The sequence below is a fragment of the Eucyclogobius newberryi genome, unplaced genomic scaffold, assembly GCF_026437365.1.
Source record: "Eucyclogobius newberryi isolate DKJ021-1_F unplaced genomic scaffold, fEucNew1.0.hap1 SCAF_22, whole genome shotgun sequence".
Classification (NCBI taxonomy): Eukaryota; Metazoa; Chordata; class Actinopteri; order Gobiiformes; family Gobiidae; genus Eucyclogobius; species Eucyclogobius newberryi.
Window position 1 is genome coordinate 3,726,734 of NW_027315857.1, and position 21,330 is coordinate 3,748,063.

At 45.3% G+C, this 21,330-nt stretch overlaps 1 protein-coding gene across 1 annotated transcript in view; it reads left to right on the forward strand.

Annotated features, from left to right (window-relative positions):
- Nucleotides 1-4,513: 4,513 nt before the first annotated feature.
- LOC140372047 (urea transporter 1) overlaps nt 4,514-21,330 on the forward strand; it is a 40,434-nt gene continuing 23,617 nt past the window's right edge. The window contains exons 1-3 of the mRNA XM_072459307.1: nt 4,514-4,627; nt 5,644-5,833; nt 15,104-15,232. Coding sequence (XP_072315408.1) covers nt 4,519-4,627; nt 5,644-5,833; nt 15,104-15,232 — 428 coding nt within the window. The 5' untranslated portion in view covers nt 4,514-4,518. The remainder of the gene's footprint in view (nt 4,628-5,643; nt 5,834-15,103; nt 15,233-21,330) is intronic.

The window sequence follows — 21,330 nt, forward strand, 5'->3', positions numbered from 1 at the left end:
CAAAGGGAGGGTATGATTAGGAGTGTGTTTAATCTGCCACTCTTCATCTGCCTGAAGAGTGGGTCCAGCTCGCCTCCGACGGTCCCTCATCTGCCTGAAGAGTGGGTCCAGCTCGACTCAGACGGTCCCTCTTCTGCCTGAAGAGTGGGTCCAGCTCCAGTCTCCTTGTGTCCGTCTGTCCGTCTGTGAGAGTCGGATCTCTCCTTCACTGGAACTCCTCCAGGTTTCTACGCTTTTTTCCCAAAGAGGTTTTTTTGTAGTTTTTCCTGGCCGAGAAGGAGAGTCTAAGGACAGAGGACCCTGGGACATCGTCCCTCGCCACCACAGACATTGTCTGACTCCCTCGCCACCACAGACATTGTCTGACTCCCTCGCCACCACAGACATTGTTGATTCATTTCTCCCTGTGGCCCTCAGAGGCAACTGTTGTTGTGATTTTGGGCCTTACAAAAATAAATTGATTTGATTTGATTTGATTTAATGCCTTGAGTAAAAAGTTACATTGAATTCAGTTCAACTCTCCAGTAGCCTGGATTCTACCATGCTCCTCGTCACTTCCGCTAATCTCCTCCCTCCGCGAACCTGCATTGGAAATTAATGGGAGCGGATCTCTCCAGTCACTCACGTTGCTGCTGGTGTAAGTGCGGTGTTATGCGCCTCCGTCAACCTCGCAGCAGTCACATGCTCATGCAGACCTGAACCATTCAAGCATCTGCTGAGCTATTCAGGTTCCAGGTAAGCGGTGGAAATTAAACTGTTTTATTGCATTTATATATTTACTGGCACAATAAATAACACAAGGCTCATGTGCATTTCTGTGCCAAACCTCAGCAGTTATAAGCTGTATTTAATACGTTTTACATATAGTCCATCTGGATCAACCATTCACTGCCCTTGCGGTCCATGCCACCTCAATGCAAGGAGACTTTTGGCCGTAGGAGCACAAATACAGCATGTACATGGCCTGGCAAGAGCAGCAAGCTTTCTGATTGGCTGTCAAAAGGTGTCCACTAAGGCAATATTGCTCCAAATTTGCATAAAGGTGACTTCAGTTCAACTCTGCTGTGCTCAGAATGGCACAGAAAGTCACCTGCTTGTCTTTAGGATAGTAATTCCTTTGCCTGGAATTTTCCAGTTATGGCTAAAACCATAAATCAATCTATGGAGGAACATAAAACAACAAAAACAAATCGTAAAAAAGATAAGGCATTTTAACCTGTGCACTTTCAGGGTAGCACAAGGTTAATTAAAAGAATAATAGAGGATTTTTCACCGAGTTGAGAACTCAAGCGACTTTTTGAAAATGCGCATGGGCACACTCACTACACTCACCCCCCACCCTCCAATACGCTGCCTACCATCAAACCTCGTGCGGTAGCATGCAACAGCCCCGCTGTTACACGTACGTTTGTTTATTAGCATGACGGATCGCATCACATCCGCAGATTTTCGTCTCTTCTGAGCTCGAACACAGTCTTTCTCTGAAGTCATTTTGTACTGTACACTGAAGGAATTCGCTAAACACACCGACATATCAACCACGCATGTGCAGCCAGGGAAACATGCTGCTATCCTGGGAACGAGGCTGCAGGTGAGCAGTAGTGCAAGGGAATGATTGACATGTGGGAGAACTACTCGGCTGTCCACGCTGTCAGATTGCGCACCAAAAATCCCCTATTATTCCTTAAATCTAAAGAGCCAAAAAAACAAAGCAATGTAGTATACTCAATCCAATGCAGTGAGGAAAATTGTGAAGACACATTACTTGTTACATAGATGAGACTAAACAACCACTTAACAAAAGACTGTATCAGAACAGGGGCACGGTGATTCGGGATTATAGAGCGTCTTGACCAGAAATGGAATTAAGTTTCAATTGACCTGTAATATACAACAGCATTTTCAAGCCACAGGGTGGGATCAGCCCTGGCCATTCAGATGCTAATGAGGTACTCATCAGTAATGAGGGAGCTGCTAACAGCTAACAATAGGATTTCCGTTAGGGTAATAAAGAAGATTAGTTTCAAGGGAAACTTTAAACAGTGATTATACATAGAAACAGGACAGGCTATCATCAGGAGGTTCTACCCGGTAGGCAGGGCTTACACAGCTCAAAACTCCGATCCCTGGATTGAAAAAAAAATCTACAGTGGAACACTCATGGATGAATGAGGGAATGAGGGATTACACACATAGTTTGCAAACATAGGAACTTGTCTTATATATATATATATATATATATATATATATATATATATCTATCTATCTATCTATCTATCTATCTATCTATCTATCTATCTATCTATAGAGATAGAGATAGAGATAGAGAGAGAGAGAGAGAGAGAGAGAGAGAGAGAGAGAGAGAGAGAGAGAGAGAGAGAGAGAGAGAGAGAGAGAGAGAGAGAGAGAGAGAGAGAGAGAAGGAATTGTCTGTAGAGCTCCGAGACATGTATCAAGTCAAATCTGGGGAAGGGTACAAAAGAAGTTATTTGTTTTCTGCAGCATTGAAGGAGCAAAGTGGCCTCAATCGGTCGTAATTGGAAAAGGTTTGGAACAACCAAGACCCATTCTAGAACTGGCCGCCCAGCCAAACTGAGCAATTGGGCCTTAGTCAGGGAGGAGACCAAAAAGCTGATGGTCACTCTATGACAGATCTTGACAGATCTTCAGCATGTCTCTGTGGAGAGAACAATTATCTTTGCTACATTCCACCAATCAGCCAGACAGAACCCAATACTCAGTCAAAGGCACTGGACAGCCTGCCTAGAGTTTGCAAAAGGGCATCTGAAAGACTCTCAGACCATGATAAACACAAATGTCTGTTCTAATGAAACAAAGATTGAACTCTTTGGCTTGAATAACAAGCAGCAGTGTACTGAGACATCCTTGATGATAACCAGAGAGCTCTGGACCTCAGACAGAGCCAAAGGTTAATCGTCCAACAACACAAAAACCCTAAGCACACAGCCAGGATAACAAAGGGGTGGGTACAGGATAACTCTGTGAATGTTCTTGAGCCAAAGTCAGACTTGAACTGTTCACCAACCAAACTTATGGGGTTGGGAAAAATAGGAGAAACTGCCCATAAATAGGTATGGCAAGCTTGTAGTACTATACTCAAAAAAGTATGTTATGTAAGTATATAAGTGTTTTGTTGTTGTTTTTTAACATATAAATTTGCTAAGAATTCAAACAGCTTTATTTCATGTTTTAATTATGGGGTATGTTTTGTAGAATTTTGAGGCAAATAATTAATTTACACCATTATGGAATAAGGCTGTAACATAACAAAATGCACTGTATTTGGACATACAGAAAAAGCATGTGTTCCTCTGGCTCAATCAGGAAGGTTAAAGGCGGTATGGACGATTTTTCGGCGATTTGAGAACGCAGGCGGAAGTGCGCATGTGCACTCCCCCGTGCGGACCGATACAACACACACGTGCGTTTGTTTATTAGCGCAACGGAGCACATCACACCTCTCGTCTCCCGTAGATTTCTGTCCACTTCTGCGTCAGCTCAAATTGTCTTTCTCCGTCTTCATTTTGCCCCGTACACTGAGGGAACTATATTATGATAGATCCATGCGCTTAGGCACGCGGAAACGTGGGGACGAGTCTGACGCGGCTGCAGGTGAGCGATAGGTGCGTTTTATGATTGATACGTGGCAGGACAAATGATTTATCCACGCCACGAGGAAATATGATAAAAAATTTGCTGAAAAAAATCGTCCATACCACCTTTAAGATAATATCTCCTAGCGTCTTCTTGTCCTAGCTCCAAACTCCTTCATCTTTGTAACTACCGGTATGTCATGGGGTCAATCATAAAAATTCTGGGCAGCTGTGTTTAGAGAATGTCACATGGTCCTACAGCTGTTTATTGAAATAACGACAACACCCACAAAACGGACTACAATACTTGCACCTCACTCCACTACTGCACTGATTTGAATGAAAATTACAACTTGAAAGAAACGACCGAATGCTGGCACATGGGTGAAACTGATGTTGACTGTAAAGTTTAAACATGAACCCTTTCCAGCACACTGAACTCATTATCATACAAAAGGAAAATGCATAGATTTGTTATAGTTTTGTCATTGTTTTGTATAGTGCATCGTTAAATAAACACATGATTATTATATGTACAATTATTTAAAATTAAACATAAAAATGCAAAAGTGTGAGGAGAAAGTTTTTTAGACAATTGCCTTACTGGAAGCAAAAAGGCAAGAAAGGAGCGAGTAGAGAGGGGAGGGGGGTGTTGGAGCAGGGAGATTGTGAAATGTGGAGGACACAGGGCAGTTGAACTTTGGTTCAGAGCTTCGTCAATCTGTCACATCTGCACTGGTTTATAAGTTACTCCCCTGGCACAAGTGTGGATGTCCAGAGACCAGAGGGGACAGAAGAGGACCAAAGAGGCCAGAGGACAGAGGAGACAAAGGAGAGAGAGGGGGCAGAACAAAGGGACCGTAGACTGACAAGAACGTGGAGACCTTAGACAGTGAGGATGTGGATGGATACTAAAGCTGAGGTGGAGGACGGCAGGGACAAGAAAACTACTTTAGTCAAGAAATGTCTCCTGTGCACGGGGGACATGCTGCACTTGGACACACTCTTGCAAGGTAAGGGGAAAACTGCCTTATTTATCTGAAAGGATTCTTCAGTGTGGGACAAAAATGTAAAATGTTCAGACGACTTATGTGCCCAGAGTCACATAAGTCCGAATGTCAGAATTATATCACTATTGCTTCAACAAAAGTTGATTTGAACAATTATAGTTACAGTTATATTCTTATATAGTCACGCTATAAAGTCTATTTTTGTCAAAGCCCCTTTTCCACTTAGGATGAGGAGGACTCAAGTGGACATTTGGCACAAATATGACATAGTTCTTATTGTTAATAATAATTCATGTCTGATTTCTTTAGTCAGTGGTGATAAGAAGGCTTCCAGTTTGTGCCATCGCCTCCAGCATTCTGTCACCCATGTTTATAACACATAATAACAGGCAATGTGGATTAAGTGCCTTGCCCAAGAATACAATGAAAACACTTCCGAGCATCTGAGCAGGGGTTGAACCACTGACCTTTTAAAGTTAGAGTTAAAACATATAAAATGTACATTGTACTGATAATGGGACCTGTTGGTATTTTCAATGGAAGACTAAAGCAAGACTAAGGCAGGACTAAACTGGGAACAAGGCAGGACTAATGGAGAACTAATGCAGGATTAGTGCAAAACTACAACAGCATCAAAGGATTAAAGCAGAACCAATGCAGGACTAATTCAGGACTGATGCAGGACTAGTGCAGGACTAAAACAAGACTAAAGGACATGACTAATGTGTGACTTAAGCAGGACTAAAGCAGGACTAAACTCGGACTAATACAGAAATAAAGCAGGACTAAAGCAGGACTAAAGCAGGACTTTAGCAGGACTAATGCAAGACTAAAGCAGGACTAAACTTGGACTAAACTCGGACTAAAGCAGAACTAAACTCAAACTGATGCAAGACGAAAGCAGGTCTAAAAAAAGAGATGGCAGATGAGCATGGTGCCACTCTAGAGTAAAAAGCCTTCTCTGTAGATAGAAAAGTGTTTCCAGCAATGAGTGCTCTCTATTGTTCTTTATGTTTCAGAGCAGTGGTGGGTCCTGCAGCTGCTGGTCTGGGGGCTCCGTGGGGTGACCAGGGTCATCCTGGCCAACAACCCCCTGAGTGGAGTTCTGATCATGGCGGCACTCTTCTGGGACTCGCCATGGCAGGGTGTGCTGGGGAGTGTAGGTGTGCTGTGCTCCACGCTCACAGCCATCATCACAGGGCAGGACAGGTGAGACATGTCAACCATTCAGACTATAATCAGGACAGACACAGAGCAAGGAATTTGGGCAAGGGCACAGAGCAAGGAATGTTAATGAACGGTACTACTGAATCAAACTATTATTTCAGTAGTCGACTTGTCATCTATTATTTCAGGTTGAAATATGATGACTGAATATTTAAAATCACAAGGCATTTATTTTATCTTGACATCAGGATTTTTTTAATTTAAAGGAGAAATATTAGGGTTTTTTTCTTTTTAAAGTTTTTCTTGGATTAGATTAGCCTGTATTGTCCCCATAAGGAAATGTTACCTCTGCATTTGACCTCTCCTTCAATGCCACCGGGGCACCTTCTCAGGAGTAGTAGTAGTGTATAATGGGGGAGACAGAGGGTAGAGACCTTTGGCAAATTGTTGAGTGCTGGAATCTCACAACACTGCTCTGGCAGTAACCACGCATGTGCAACGCCCTTAACCACTGCACCACCGGCGAGCACAGGGTTTATTCAAGTAGTAATTAGTAATAAACTATAACATTATTTGCTAAATGGATCTAAAACAGCTCAGAAATAGAACTGGGATACTTTAAAAAATGCTAAACTTATAAGCTTCACAATTTCATATCATGAGAATCTGTCAAATTCGTTTTCAATTTCATTTTCAATTATTATTATTGTCAATAACTATATGGGTCGAGTTCTTGATTGTTAGTTCAGATTGTGTGATCCATTATTTCGTGCTGGTATTTTATTCCTGTAGCCAAAATGATGCTCCACAGGTATCCATGTATTATCTGCTTGGCTTCTGATAGTTCTGAAGTCCAGTGGGATGCAAATACTGAAAACAGTTTGTAATGCTTTGTTAATCTCAGTCCAATATTTATGAACAATAGAACAGTCCCAAAGTCACCAGTCACCCTTGACCCCTAACAGGAACAAAAGATAGAAGAATGAATGAAGAAATGAATACATAAATGATAAATGAAAGCAGTCCCAAAACACATGCTAATGATGGGCCACTTGGCAACCACAGTTTCTCCACCAACTAGTATTTTCCTATATGTAGAGTACACATGGACATGGTGTGATACATTTTACCAACAGAATTCTTTCCAATCATGTGATTGACATACGTAGTTTTCCATTCTTCATCAGATTGTTGTGAAAAACATTTGTTAGTTATCTTCCTTTATTGGTTGATCTACTGCTCGAGTGGAAACATCTGGGCAATTGCCATACTTCCTTTTTTTTTGCCTTGAATGGTACGTTGAAATAAAAAAGCACTGCATTTTAGGGATCATCTCAAAATGGGTTGAAGCTGAAAAGACAAAAAAAATTTCGTCTCGATCAGCAACGAGCATTAGGGCTACATTAGACGCTGTGGCCAGCGCGGGAGCGGGGCGGGCGTCGCCGTCGCCAACGCGGCTGGTGCAGAAAAGTTGTAAAAGCTTTTTTGCGGCAAGACGCAGTGCAGCAAATGATCAAGAGATTTGGCTCTAGTAACGTGCTACACACTGCCCGGAAGAAGGACCAACACAAACCCCGCATGAGGTTTCGGCCAATCACAGAAGACGTGAGATTCTCACTGGGACGAAAGCGTGTGTTCTGCTTCCGTCATTCTGACATGTCTAAAGTCTAAACTCAGGCACTTGAAAATTACAGGTTTTGACAAGAAACATTAGTTTTTCACTCTCTCATCCATCTCAATGTGGTCATCTCACAGTTTCGGTAGAATGTGATGGTCGTAGGGCCAGTGGACCATGTGGATTGAGTAAACAAACATGCGCGACAGGTGACATTATTTGGAGAGTTCATAACTTCTACTGATAAACATACCAAAGGATGTTCAGGGATGTTCACTAGAGGTGAGCTGGGTCTATCAAGCTACTATCGTTTTATCCACGGGTAAAATTTTATGTGAAGCCAGGCTTTTTTTTGTCTTTTGGGCTGTAATAAATGATCTTCTATTGGTCTCCATGAAACAGGGATAGACAACCTGCCTTGCCCCCAATGCAAACAACTGGTGTGTGAATGTGTGTGTGTGAATGGATGACTGGTTCCTTGATGTGCCTTGAAGGTAGAAAAGCGCTATATAAATGTGACCATTTTCCATTTACAAATGAATATCATTCGAAATTAGGAAGACAAACACCACCCGATGGTTTACACCTATATAATATTGATATTTTAATTCTTGGTTTCTTCTTGTTCTCTAAGTAAGTGTCTGTAACAAGAGTATAGTTTCTTCCAATATCACCAGTGGTGATCGAGGCAACATAGCGCATAAATGAATGGGAGGTAAAATATTGTTTTTTACTATTGAAAAGACATTGGTAGTGAACCCCATCTTCAAAGGTATTTTTTTATGGAGTGTTTTGTTAAAATCATTATTGGTTAGGATATCCAGATTAGGGTACATGAAGATCCCGAGGTACTTGAAATGTTTAATAATTGGGCTAGTGAATGATGACATGTTGGTTGCCGTTCCCACAAGGGCCTCAGTTTGTCCAGTTCACTTTATAGATGTTGCCAAACTGTTCAAATGTTTGAAGAAGAAATAATATTGACACAAATGGATTACTTGTATATATTAAAATGCCATCAGCATAAAGGAAGATATCATGAGAGGTGTTATTAACAGTAATTGCTGCCAATCCTCTGGATTTCCTAATTAATTGTGCAATGGCTCTAGTGAAAAACAAAACAACAATGGTGACAACGGCACCCCTGACTGGACAAAAAAGATACTGTGAACCTGGATGAACAGGTATGGCCTGTTATCGCCATTGCTGTACGATTAGCGATGCTTTAGCGGCAGCTGACTGGCAAGCTGCAGTAGTAGTCGAAGCTATCTCAGCCTGATGCTGGGTCATACTCTTTTTCAGTCTGTCTAGGCGCTCCATCGGGCTTTCCATGAGTCCATATTTGGCTAGATTGTTCAGTCACACAGGTAACCTGATGTGGCAGGGCTAGCTCAGTCATGTGACTAAGTCACATGAGGCTATAAAGGTCAGAGGTTAAGTGTGTCACTTCCTCTTCCTGAGCAGGCCTGAGCACATGGTGGTAACTGGTTCTTCTTCTCTGGTGTTTTAAAAGGCTAAGTGCTGGTTGCCGTTTTTATATAGTTGGTTTTAGAGTTTCCATCCATCCATCTTCTACCGCTTTATCCGGGGTTGGGTCGTGGGGGCAGCAGTCCAAGCAGGGACTCCCAGACTTCCCTCTCCCCAGACACTTCCTCAAACTCCTCCGGGGGGATCCCGAGGCGTTCCCAGGCCAGTCGAGAGACATAGTCTCTCCAGCGTGTCCTGGGTCTTCCCCGGGGCCTCTTCCGGGACATGCCCGAAACACCTCCCCAGGGAGGCGCTCAGGAGGCATCCGGAACAGATGCCCGAGCCACCTCAGCTGGCTCCTCTCGACGCGGAGGAGCAGCGGCTCTACTCCGAGCTCCTCACCCTATCTCTAAGGGAGCGCCCAGCCACCCATCAGAGGAAACTCATTTCGACCGCTTGTATCCGCGATCTTGTCCTTTCGGTCATTACCCAAAGCTCATGACCATAGGTGAGGGTAGGAACGTAGATTGGCCGGTAAATCGAGAGCTTTGCCTTTCGACTCAGCTCCTTCTTTACCACAACAGTCCGATGCAGCAACTGCATCACTACAGCCGCTGCACCAATCCGCCTGTCAATCTCATGCTCCATACTTCCTTCACTCGTGAACAAGATCCCGAGATACTTGAACTCCTCCACTTGGGGCAAGGACCCCCCACCCACCTGGAGAGGGCAAGGCACCTTTTTCCGGTTGAGAACCATGGCCTCGGATTTGGAGGTGCTGATTCTCATCCCAGCCGCTTCACACTCGGCTGCAAACCGTCCCAGTGCAAGCTGCAGGTCTGGATTTGATGGAGCCATCAGGACAACATTGTCTGCAAACAGCAGAGATGAGATCCTGTGGTCCCTAAACTGGACACCCTCCGACCCCTGACTGCGCCTAGAAATTCTGTCCATAAAAACTATGAACAGAACCGGTGACAAAGGGCAGCCCTGGCGGAGTCCAACATGCACTGGGAACAGGTCTGACTTACTGACAATGCGAACACAGCTCCTGCTCCTGTCATACAGGGACCGGACAGCCCTAAGAAAAGGGCCCCAGACCCTGTACTCCGGGAGCAGCCCCCAAAGGACACCCCGAGGGACACGGACGAAAGCCTTCTCCAGATCTGGGCAAACTCCCATGAACCCTCGGGCACCCGATGGAGGGTATAGATCTGGTCCAGTGTTCCACGACCGGGACGAAAACCGCTCTGCTTCTCCTGAATCCGAGGTTCGACTATCGGTCAGATTCTCCTCTCCAGTACCCTGGAATAAACCTTACCGGGGAAGCTGAGGAGTGTGATCCCTCTGTAGTTGGAACACACCCTCCGGTCCCCCTTCTTGAACAGAGGGACCACCACCCCGGTCTGCCAGTCCAGAGGCACTGTCCCCGACCGCCAAGCGATGTTGCAGAGACGTGTCAGCCATGACAGTCCTACAACATCCAGAGACTTTAGGTACTCAGGGCGGATCTCATCCACCCCCGGGGCCCTGCCACTGAGGAGTTTGCGAACAACCTCAGTGACACCAGCTTGGGTGATGGACGAGTGAGGAGTCCCTGGTCTCTGCATCCTCTTTGTAAGACGTGACTTCGGTGGGATTAAGGAGATCCTCAAAGTACAAAGTATTCCTTCCACCGTCCGACGACATCCCCAGTCGAGGTCAGCAGGTCTCCACCCGCACCGTAAACGGTGTTGGTGAAGCACTGCTTCCCCCACCTGAGGCGCTGGACGGTTTGCCAGAATTTTTTTGGTGCCGACCGATAGTCCTCCTCCATGGCCTCCCCGAACTCCTCCCAGCCCCGGGTTTTTGCCTTTGCGACAGCAGAATCTGCGGCCCGCTTGGCCTGCCGATACCTGTCGATGACCTCGGGAGACCTACAAGCCAGGCCGACACAACAGTGAGAGACCTGTCCCCCACCCGGAGGCGAAGGGACACAACCCTCTCGTCCACCGGGGTGAACTCCAACACGTGGCGGCTGAGCTGAGGGGCTATAAGCAAGCCCACACCAGCCTGCCGCTTCTCCCAGCGGGCAACACCAGAGAAGTGGAGCGTCCAGCCCCTTTCGAGGAGATGGGTTCCAGAGCCCAAATTGTGCGTGGAGGTGAGGCCGACTATATCTAGTTGGAATCGCTCAACCTTCCGCCCAAGCTCAGGCTCTTTCTCCCCCAGCGAGGTGACATTCCATGTCCCCAAAGTTAGTCTCTGTGTCCGGAGATCTGGGCGTCGAGGCCCCTGCCGTTGACTGCCACACAGATCTCTCTGCACCGGCACCTTATGGATCCTCCTGTGGGTGGTGGGCCCACTGGAGGGCGGCCCCACGTCGCTTTTTCGGGCTGGGCAATTCACGGTGTTACAATTGATGGGACGGAACTGAAATAATTTTTTTGTTAATTTACCTTTCCAATCTTTCTCTTTCCAAAGAGAATTGTTCAAATCCAACTGATGCTCATTTTAGAGTCAATCAGCCGATCCCTCCAGAAACCAGCTTTACTCATTCATATATTAAAGATGGGCTGCAACGTCGGTTAATAAGTGGAATACAACTTTAATATAGTCTGGACGGTTAGTTTTAATCAATGACAAAAATATTTCACGAGTTCATTCCGCCAAAACCGAGAACGCACCATAGCTACCGCCTTGGTAATCGAACTCTTCAACCGCGGTCACAAAATCAGTGACGTCACACCGGTAACATGCCTTCATTGTTCTCGTCGGACAAGTGAATTTTACGTTTTATACAACAAATCTTGCTGTTATCTGCAATAACACGGAGATGTGTAGCAATGCACTGCTCCCAAGAGGGAAGCGGGCTCTTTGAGTAGCCCAAACGGAAGAGTAGAGGACGTCTTTGGACATGATTTGTCCGTACTAAGAGAATGTTTTGGAATCCCAAATCAGCGATGTGTGGCAAGTCTGGTTCAATGTTATGCTACCAACATTTCTTGGAAGACAGTTTCCTAAACCTCGTGAAATACTGACTTGGTTATTCGAAAAAGTAAGTTGCAAGATATTTTCACATCATGGCAGTTGTCTGTGCTTTCGTAGCCACCATATGCGGCTATCTGACTGACGCCGTGTGCATGATGGCATGTTGTTGTTGTTGATGGCGAGAGTGCTCACTTTATGCATATTACTGGTTGTAATAATTATACCAGTAAATTGTAGAAAAAGGTTCAGTTGTAGTAATCTGGACTCAGTTTAGAAAAAGCTAGACGTTTCAACTCTCATCCAAGAGTCAATGTCAATAAGCAAATTTAGGCTGGGAACTCAGATATTTTTTTTCTATTCTGTGGTAAGCCCTGCCCCTTGGGCGGGCCTTCCTGAAGTAGAAAAAACGTGTTTGTTTCAACAGAAACTAACCCTCTTTGTTTTCTAACAAGCTAGCCTTTTGTTCACTATCAGCCCTTTAATGGGCTAATAGTCTCCCTTTGTTTTTGTGTGTCCCTGGCTCTCTCACCCTGAGTACCTGATTAGCATCCGAATGTCCTGGACCTCTACCTCTCCAGTGGTTCAAAATTCCATTATATACTACAGGCAAATTGAATTTTAACCCTCTATTCCTGTTTAAAGAGGGTCTTTCTTTTTTAACAAAAATTGCCTCTTTCAAACCATCTTTTCTTCTGCTTAAAATCTTCACCTCACTGTCTTCAAATGAGTGATTAGAGGCTTCAAGATGCAGATGCAGGGCGCTCTGTGGTCCTGAGCTTGTATTTTTTTCTGTGCTGATAGAGCCTCTTGTGCAGTGGCTGTTTAGGCTCACCTATGTAACGCTCTGTACAACTTTTTTCACTGCATTGGATAGAATAAACTACATTGCTTTGTTTTTGGGTCGGCATCTTGTCCTTAGGATGAACCAGTTTTTGTCTTAAAGTGTTTCCTGGTTTAAAATAAACAGGGACTTCATGTTGTCTAAAAATTATCTGCATTTTTTTTTTCGAACAGTTCCGAGACATAAGGGATAGAAACACCTTTCCTTCTCTGTTCCGTTTCCCTTTTGTCCCTTTTGTCCTGCTTTTTGGTTTTCTTCACTCTGTTGAGAGCCCAAGCGGGGTAACCACAGACTGAGAGGGCATTCCGGATGTGTTTTTCCTCTTTCCTCTTGCCCTCTGAGTTGTGGAACAATCAAGAAAGGCCAAGTGGTTCTCCTTTGAGTCTTCTCTTGTAAACCTGATATGTGGGTCCACAGCATTGATGTGCTCTGAGAAGGCTTCCAGCTCTTGTTTCTTGATTGTTACAAATGTATCATCAATGTAGCGGAGTGAAAGCTTTGGGGCAATGCCTGAGAAGGAGGCAAGTGCCTTCTTCTCAAAGTGCTCCATGTAGAGGTTGGCCACTATGGGAGGGACGGGCGAGCCCATGGCACAGCCATGAATCTGTCTGTAAAATTTTCCCCGGAATTGAAAATAAGTGGTGTTCAGATGTCCAGTTTGTTGGACATCATGTGTTCAGGTGTCAGTTTGGTCCTTTCCTGTAAGGTGGTGTCTTCCTGCAGTCTGATCCTCACCGCTGCTACTACCTTAGAGGTCGGGATGCAGGTGAAAAGGGACACGACATCATATGAAACTATCAGGTCATCTGGGTCCAGTTGGAGATATTTCCCTTTGTCCACAAAGTTCTGTGTGTTTTCCACATGATGTTCCAAATTCCCCACCAATGGAGCCAAGATAGTTGTGGAACATCTCTTTTGTGTATTTTTGGAAGGCCATAAATGCATGGCATGGCTTCCCCAAGATACAGTCTGTAATACAGAGGATCACTTCCTCTTTTTCCAGCTTTTGTAAACAATCTATCACTTTCTTCTTGTAGCCACTGGTCAGATCTCTTTTCAAGGGTTCATATGTGGTTGTGTCCTCGAGGAGGCTGTGGGCTTCATAATCAGGCGTCATGCTCATAATTGAGGCGTCATGCTCAAATATATGAGGCAGCAGTTGCTGGACCTGTTCTTCAACTGGATGCTGTTCGTCATCCATTGAAATCCTCTCACTTGACGAGGATTCACTCGTATTTTGGTCGCTATCGCTGTCCACTTTAGTGTAAATATCCTCCGTGTTGCCAAGACAATGTCCCGGTGTGACGTCACATTTCCGGGTTAGGTGAAGGCAAAAAGACGGCAGCAGCAAAAGAGCGTAATTCTTTTAACTAATCGTTTATTGTTTTATCCATAGTATCTGAATATATTAAGACTTGGACACTAACGGCCAACGACTACTTGAAAACACAATTACAAATAATTTTGCAGCCCATCTTTAAACAAAGAAAATCTAGGCGGGATTTAACATCTGAATTCCTCTGTGGAGAGCTTGTTTCTACTTGATGATTAGAGTAAAATAGTCTCTCAAAACACTCAACACTCTCTCAGCTTCACAAAGGCTCCAACCAATTGTCTGTACTTAGGAACAGCTTCAGTTTTACTTTTTCAGGGTTTTTTGGAGAATAAAAAAGGCCCAAAGCAAAAGGGGTTGAATTTAAAAAAAAAATAAACAATGAAGACAGGACAGCAGTCCAGCTATCAGCTGCCATTAATTGGCATAGAAGATATTAATAGGCTAAGTTCACGGAAGAATCAATGTCATATTCAGTTTGTTTGATTTCAAGCCCTGGCTTCTAGTCAGTAGAATTATTTTTAAGAAGTCAGCAACTTTTCAACCTCACCTGGCTTCTTGAAGTTATAGTTGTCGGTGTCTTGGTTTAGCTTAATGGTCATGTGATATAAGTCGGCGCTTCGTACATAATTTTTTTGCACGGCTTCCTTCATTTGGATGTCGTCTTGCTGTAATCTGCGGCCAGTTGTAGCTGTATACCCGCCACTTCTGGAGGATTTTTCCGAGCCTCTGTAAGCAAAAGATTTCGGCCTGTGTAGTCCTTTACCGGGAGCTGCATTCCCCGGTGGCAGGCCAAACCGGTGAGCCCTCGTGATTTCCGGCGGGTGGGCTGGAGTGAGAGCAGGAAACCATCAGGGAATTGTTTGTGTGCAATCTTCACCTTCTTTAAGATGGAAAACAAGCAGCTTTTTTGTAGAAGGGGCATGAGAGGAGAATCACAAGTTTTGGGAGTCTAAGATTGACTAACAGGTGACAGGAGGGAGGAACAAGAGTTAATGCAATCCTCCTAGTTGTAATAATTTATCCATTTCCTTCATTATGACAGGGTTAGAAGAATCTCTCTTACTGTTGTTCTGTGGTTTGCAGGTTCGAGGTTCGCGGGGGGCTCCATGGCTTTAACGGCATGCTGGTGTCTTTGCTGATGGGGGTCTTCAGTTCAGCTGGAGATTGGTACTGGCCCCTGCTGATACCCGCTTGCCTGGGGTCAGCTACCTGGTCAGTCACACATGCGCGCACAAACACACACATGCGCGCGCACACACACACGCACGCACGCACGCACGCGCGCACACACCAGGACCTGACCACAGACCCATTCAGTCTCATTCAGTTTGTTGCAAGGCATGACCATTATATCCCCAATTCCATCAATGCAAAAGCAAATGCAAATTATTACTTTTTCTAGTGTGTTAAGTGGTTTGGCTCAAGACAACACAAAAACCATCCATGATGATCCTGTGGTAATAGCTGAGGAGAGCAAGTACCTGGTAACAGTTTTTGACCATGACATTTGTTCCAAACACAAGAGATGAGATTGTTAAAAATGTCAACAAAGGAGGTAGGCAGCTGAACACCTTCAATGTCAGCCAACACATCACGCCCACCTTTTACAATTAATTTAATGATACACGGTTTCTCCCTGCATCTGCCGGCACAACTCTCTCATTGGACTAAAAATGTGTCTTCCACATTGAGGCGAGGAACCCAGATCCTCTGGGACCCTACAGGCCCATTGTTCCAACTATGGGCCTTACACCAGTCTAGACAAAGCTTCAGTGTCCAGGCAGCACGCTAGCCCCGGCCATTTAAGATGGCTGCCGCATTGAGGCAATGGCTCATTGGCGCATGTCATTAGTGTAACCTTAAGCAGCTATCTACCTTTGTCAGTAGAGCTGTAACCCTCCTTAAGAAACTATTAAATATGTCCACTAGGGGTAAATAAAGTGATTTGATTGATTGATTGATTGATTGATTGATTGATTGATTAAATCCGGACTTGTGCCGACACAGTCCCAAACCAAAACTAAACCAGAAATGGAGAAAAAATAGACGGGGACTTAATGAGGAGCAACTAAAAGGAAACCAGGAAAAATTACAGACAAACAAGGTTGAAGCAGGACAAAACCAAGACTACACAGCGTTCCAAATTATTATGCAAATTGTGTAAAAGGGTATCTTTTTTAAAGGTTTTTAAGTAAAACTCATGGATGGTATTGTGTCTCGGGCTCTTTGAATCAGTGAAATCAATCTCAGACACATGCGCCAATTAGTTTGCCAATTAGACCAATTAAAGGAAAAACTACTTAAGAAGGACCTGCCACATTACTAAGCAGACCACCATTTTCAAACAATATGGGAAAGAAAAAGGATATCTGTAGTGCCGAAAAGTGTCACAACAATCACAAGCGTGCGAGTTATTAGCTGACGGGACAGCGACAGCGACGCGACAGCGGCAGCAGCGGCAGCAGCGACAGCAGCGGCAGCAGTGAACCTGTTCCGCTGAAAAATAGCAAGTTTAGTGGCGCGGCCAGGTGTAAGTCATCATTAAAACAGAGTGGACACAGTCCTTATATCATCACAGAGAAAGCAGAGGATCATAGTTTTCGATGCACAGTTTGCAATCGGAGCGTCAGTCGACAGCAAAAGGCCATAAAGATTTTGAAAACAAATCTCTTCAAACTTATCTATCCGTCAGTGGTTGAAATCAAACTCAAAGAAGAAGAAGAAGCCTCCTTGATAAGTTGCTGATTCAGAGCACACACAGATTTGTGCAGATAAAGGCACAATGAGGAAGGTTTTTCCCAGACAAATACATCGGATTGAGAGAGCAGATGCTAAATTGCCATTACAAGTACCAAACAGCTACTTGTTTGAAGTTCCTCATGGTGCAAACATCAAAGTGTAGGATCCGCCAAAGGCTTGCAGTTACGCATAAACCTTCTATTCAGCCACCCTTAACCAATGGTCACAAGCAGAAACGTCTCCAGAAATGCATGAAGACATTTTCAAACAGTATTGTTCGCTGATGAGTGCTGTGCAACCCTGGATGGTCCAGACGGATGTCTTTGGCCGAAATCGGAGAGCTGATCGGCCCCTTTAGGATCCCTTAAAGTGGGAAAATTATCTCTGTAAAGTATGTGGAGTTTCTGAATAACCACTTTCTTCAATGGTACAAAAATAAGAACCATGCTTTCCATAACAAAATCATCATCATGCATGACAATGCATCACCTTATGCTGCAAGGAATACCTCTGCATCATTGGCTGTTATGGCCATTCACTAGCAAGGACCACGCCACAACAATGAAATACGGAAGAATGTTTATTGATAATAGTGATGATGGATCGATGAGGGGTCGATGAGAGGTCGATGAGAGATCGATGAGAGATTGATGAGAGATCGATGAGATGAGAGAGATCTGCGAGATTGATGAGAGATTGATGAGATGAGAGAGATCGATGAGATGAGAGAGATCGATGAGAGAGATCGATGAGAGATGGCTGGGTAGAGACTCAGGATGGGAGCCGATTCAGAACCCCCAAAAATGATTTAAAATGAAGGACGTTGATCTGGATCTTGACGTAAGCCTGGCTGAAAATAATGTCACGAGTGGCACGGGGGAAGAGGAGCTGGATAGCCAAGCACTCTTGAAGAGTAGCTGGATGGAATCGAAAGCAGTCCGTCCGTTACTGAGACGAGGGTTAATTCTGGTACATTTGAATAGTGTTTTAGCGTTTGTGGGTCGTCGACGGAAGTAGATGGAGAATAAGGTGCAAGAGTGATAGGATTGGACGAGCAGTCGATAGAACTGGATTTATGGTGAGTGGAGAGCATGGATTTAGGAGTTGACGAGCTGCGGGTAGCAAAGAAGTCAATATGAGCGATGAATGAGGGAACTTAATTGAGCTGAATGAGATTGAGAATGAGTGGAATGAAAGATATGAGGGTAGTAGTATTGAGGAGTAGGAATTGAAGCGATCGTAGAGCGTCGGATTTGGGACGGTGAATCGAGAGTAGGAGTTGGTCCATTACGGTGACTTGAGTATAAGCAATGCAGGAGACGGATTGATAGAGAGGAATAGACTGGGTATTATGAGTTGCGGTATAGTAAGATATCCCTTATTGATCTACTAGAGAGGTGTTGAGTAAGTGCCTTCCGACTGATCAAATCCCCAAAATGTCCAAAACGATAGTGGGGTATAATTCCGGGATTATGTGAATGCCTGGTAGAGGAGACTAAGCGCTTGAGGACTGCCTAGTGCGTATGGCAGCTGGAATGGGTTGGAAGGGGCTGGAGTGCTCTGAGCGGTCTTCAATGCATCAATTGATGCGCGGTGGATGAGGTGTACGTTGAGAGATGTTTCTTCTGAAAAGAAGGAGGGAATGTGAGATGAATGAGCATCCCGGTGCCCGGTGACTGTTCCGGAGAGAGACTGCATCCCGGTGCCCGATGAGACCCTGGTGAGGACGCAGAAAAGCTTGAGTGGGATGTGGGATGAATGGGGAAGGGGTCGAATGGTTTGGATGAATGGGGAAGGGGAGGGGGGGGAAATAGAGCGGGATGAGTGATGAAGGAAGGGATGAATGAAGAGTCGAAAGAGATCCGAGTGGAGAACGGACTCTGTGCGAGAAGAGGGTCGAAGGAGAGACTGTTGAGAACCAGAGGGGCGTATCCCGGTGGCTCTGTGGTAGACGTCCCTATGCCCGGTGTCTCAGAGAGGGGTTCTGGGAAATGAATACGTGGATTGGGGCGAGCGTGAGGACGCTGCCGTGGGTCGGGGCGAGCGCGTGGGTGCGGCTGCTGGTGAGATTCGTAGCTGTGAGTTGCGCTATTGAGCTGTGAGCTGTGAGTTGAGCTATTGAGCTGTGAGCTGTAGCTGTGAGTTGAGCTATTGAGCTGTGAGCTGTAGCTGTGAGTTGAGCTATTGAGCTGTGAGCTGTAGCTGTGAGTTGAGCTATTGAGCTGTGAGCTGTAGCTGTGAGTTGAGCTGTAGCTGTGAGTTGAGTTGAGCTGTAGCTATGAGTTGAGCTGTAGCTGTGAATTGACCTGTAGCTGTGAGTTGAGCTGTAGCTGTGAGTTGAGCTGTAGCTGAGTAACTGAGTAGTAGCTGTGAGTTGAGCTGAGAGCTGTAACTGTGAGTTGAGAGCTGAGAGATGTGCGTTGAGCTGAGAGATGTGCGTTGAGCTGAGAGCTGAGAGCTGTACGTTGAGCTGAGAGATGCGAGTTGCGTTTAGCTGTGCGTTGAGCTGCAAGGCAAACATGGTAAGATGAGGTAGCGTGAAAAGCAAGAGCTGGGAAAAATTAGACTTAAGGTAATGGGTAAGGGAAGATGAGAACCTGCCGGAATGCTAGAAACAGAATCTTTGAAGATACCTGTGGCTAGTGTAGGGTCTCAAACTACATGTATTCAGTTTATGATTAAGGGAGGTTTCTTAGCAGAAACGAGACAAGACGGGGCACCAGGGTTAAACCCAAAGAGCTAAGATACGGTCCTTAATCGCGCTCGTTAAGAAGGTCTGAAGGGTGTTTCACGATTCAGGGACTTACACATAGTCTAATCAAACAAGCAATAGTCAATAACTCTGTCGTGTAGTTTATTTATCAAAAGGGTAATCAAAACACCAGAGCAGAAATGCGCACAGGTAAATCACAGGTGATGTTATATCAGATTTAACAGCAGATTTCATGCAGATAATGTTAAACCAGGGTTTTGCCTTTGATAACCAAACGTGTCTATGCTAATCTATATCAAAAAGAGGGAAAGTGAGAAGCTAAAGGGAGGAGGAACAGCTGAGCTCTACCCAAATCACGCCACAAAGACCGCACAATGGACTCGGCTTACGGTTCTGTAGAGACTCGGTCCGACTGGTCCTTGTCCGCGGACGAGGTCCGGAGCGAGGCGTCGCGTGGAGCGGTGTGGCGGCGAAGGTTCGTGAAGCGGGCGGCGGCCGTGGAGCTGGCGGCGGTCGGGGAGCGAGACGTCGCGTGGAGCGGAGGAGGCTGCGACGTGCTGTAGGGTCCTTGGCGCCGGGGAGCGGTGTGCTGCGCCGGGGAGCGAGGGGTCGCGTGGAGCGGTGTGCTGCGACCTCCTTGAAGCGGCGGCGGCAGCGGAGGCGATGTCGGGGAGTTCCTTAGCGGTAGAACGCTTTAGCGGCGTGTTAGCTCCTCACGCGGCCTTTACTCAGATGAGGACGTAGCGCTGATCCACGTAAACGGCGTAGATTACTTCAAAAAGAAAAGAAACGAAGTAGCAAAGAAAGTCTCTGTCCGGTTTAGCGCTTAAGCGTAGTTCCAGGTAGTTCCAGGTAGTTCCAGGTAGTTCCAGGTAGTTCCAGGTAGTTCCAGGTGGTTTCAGGTGGTTTCAGAGTCCTGGGCTGGCATGGCCTTGTCGACCACGTGACGGACGGATTTTGTTGAGACAAAGGAAAAGTGAAAGGCCTGTCCGTGGAGACAGCTTTCAAAGAGAAGACAAAGGGGATGAGAAGAAAAGAACAAGAGGAGAACAAAGAGAGCGTTTCTAGCTTGGAGCGTCCTTTTGATACCTGGCCCGCAGGGCATGCTGGGAGCGAAAGGGGCGGGCGCTACTGCGAAAACTTCCTGTTTAACATTTTCCTGACCGAGAAAATAAAACTGGAGTAACGTAAATAATAATGGCAAAAACATTGAACCCTGTTTTAACATTTACACGTTAAACACTTTTGGCAGTTTGTGCACATTATTTCTTGAGGTAGACACATTTTACATCTTTCACCTGTGATGAAAAATATCGAGTTAAAGCATTGGGAATATAAAACCTTAAACAGTGGAAAAATACGTAACACAAGGTGAAACATGTGGTGTAGGGAGTTGATTCGGACAAACATTCATGGCATAATCCATAAAACATAGTTTGTCGGGGCATCCTCCTGTAAGACTGTGGGGAGAAGAAGATCAGTTATCACACAAGTCACAGCGGCTCCCCTGCGGTGAGGGACAGAGGGAGAACGAAAAACCCCCAATGTTCAAAGAGAGATTTTCTGTTATCTGGCCGTGGAATGTCCATCTCCATTCCCCTACACCAGCATGTAGCGGCGAAGCCAGACAGCTGAATGTGACATGAAAGTAATTTAGTGGAAGCATAAAGTTTGAGCCTACGAGGTGTGAAGGTTGCATGAGTTCACGTGAGAAGAGTAGGAACGATGAACAGCATGAACAGAGGGCCAAAAGAAAGATTAGCTTAAAGGTCCCATAACATGCCAAATCGACTTTTCAGAGCTTTTAACCTTCTTACATTGCTATTTGTGCTTCATATATGTACCCAGAGTGTTTTTT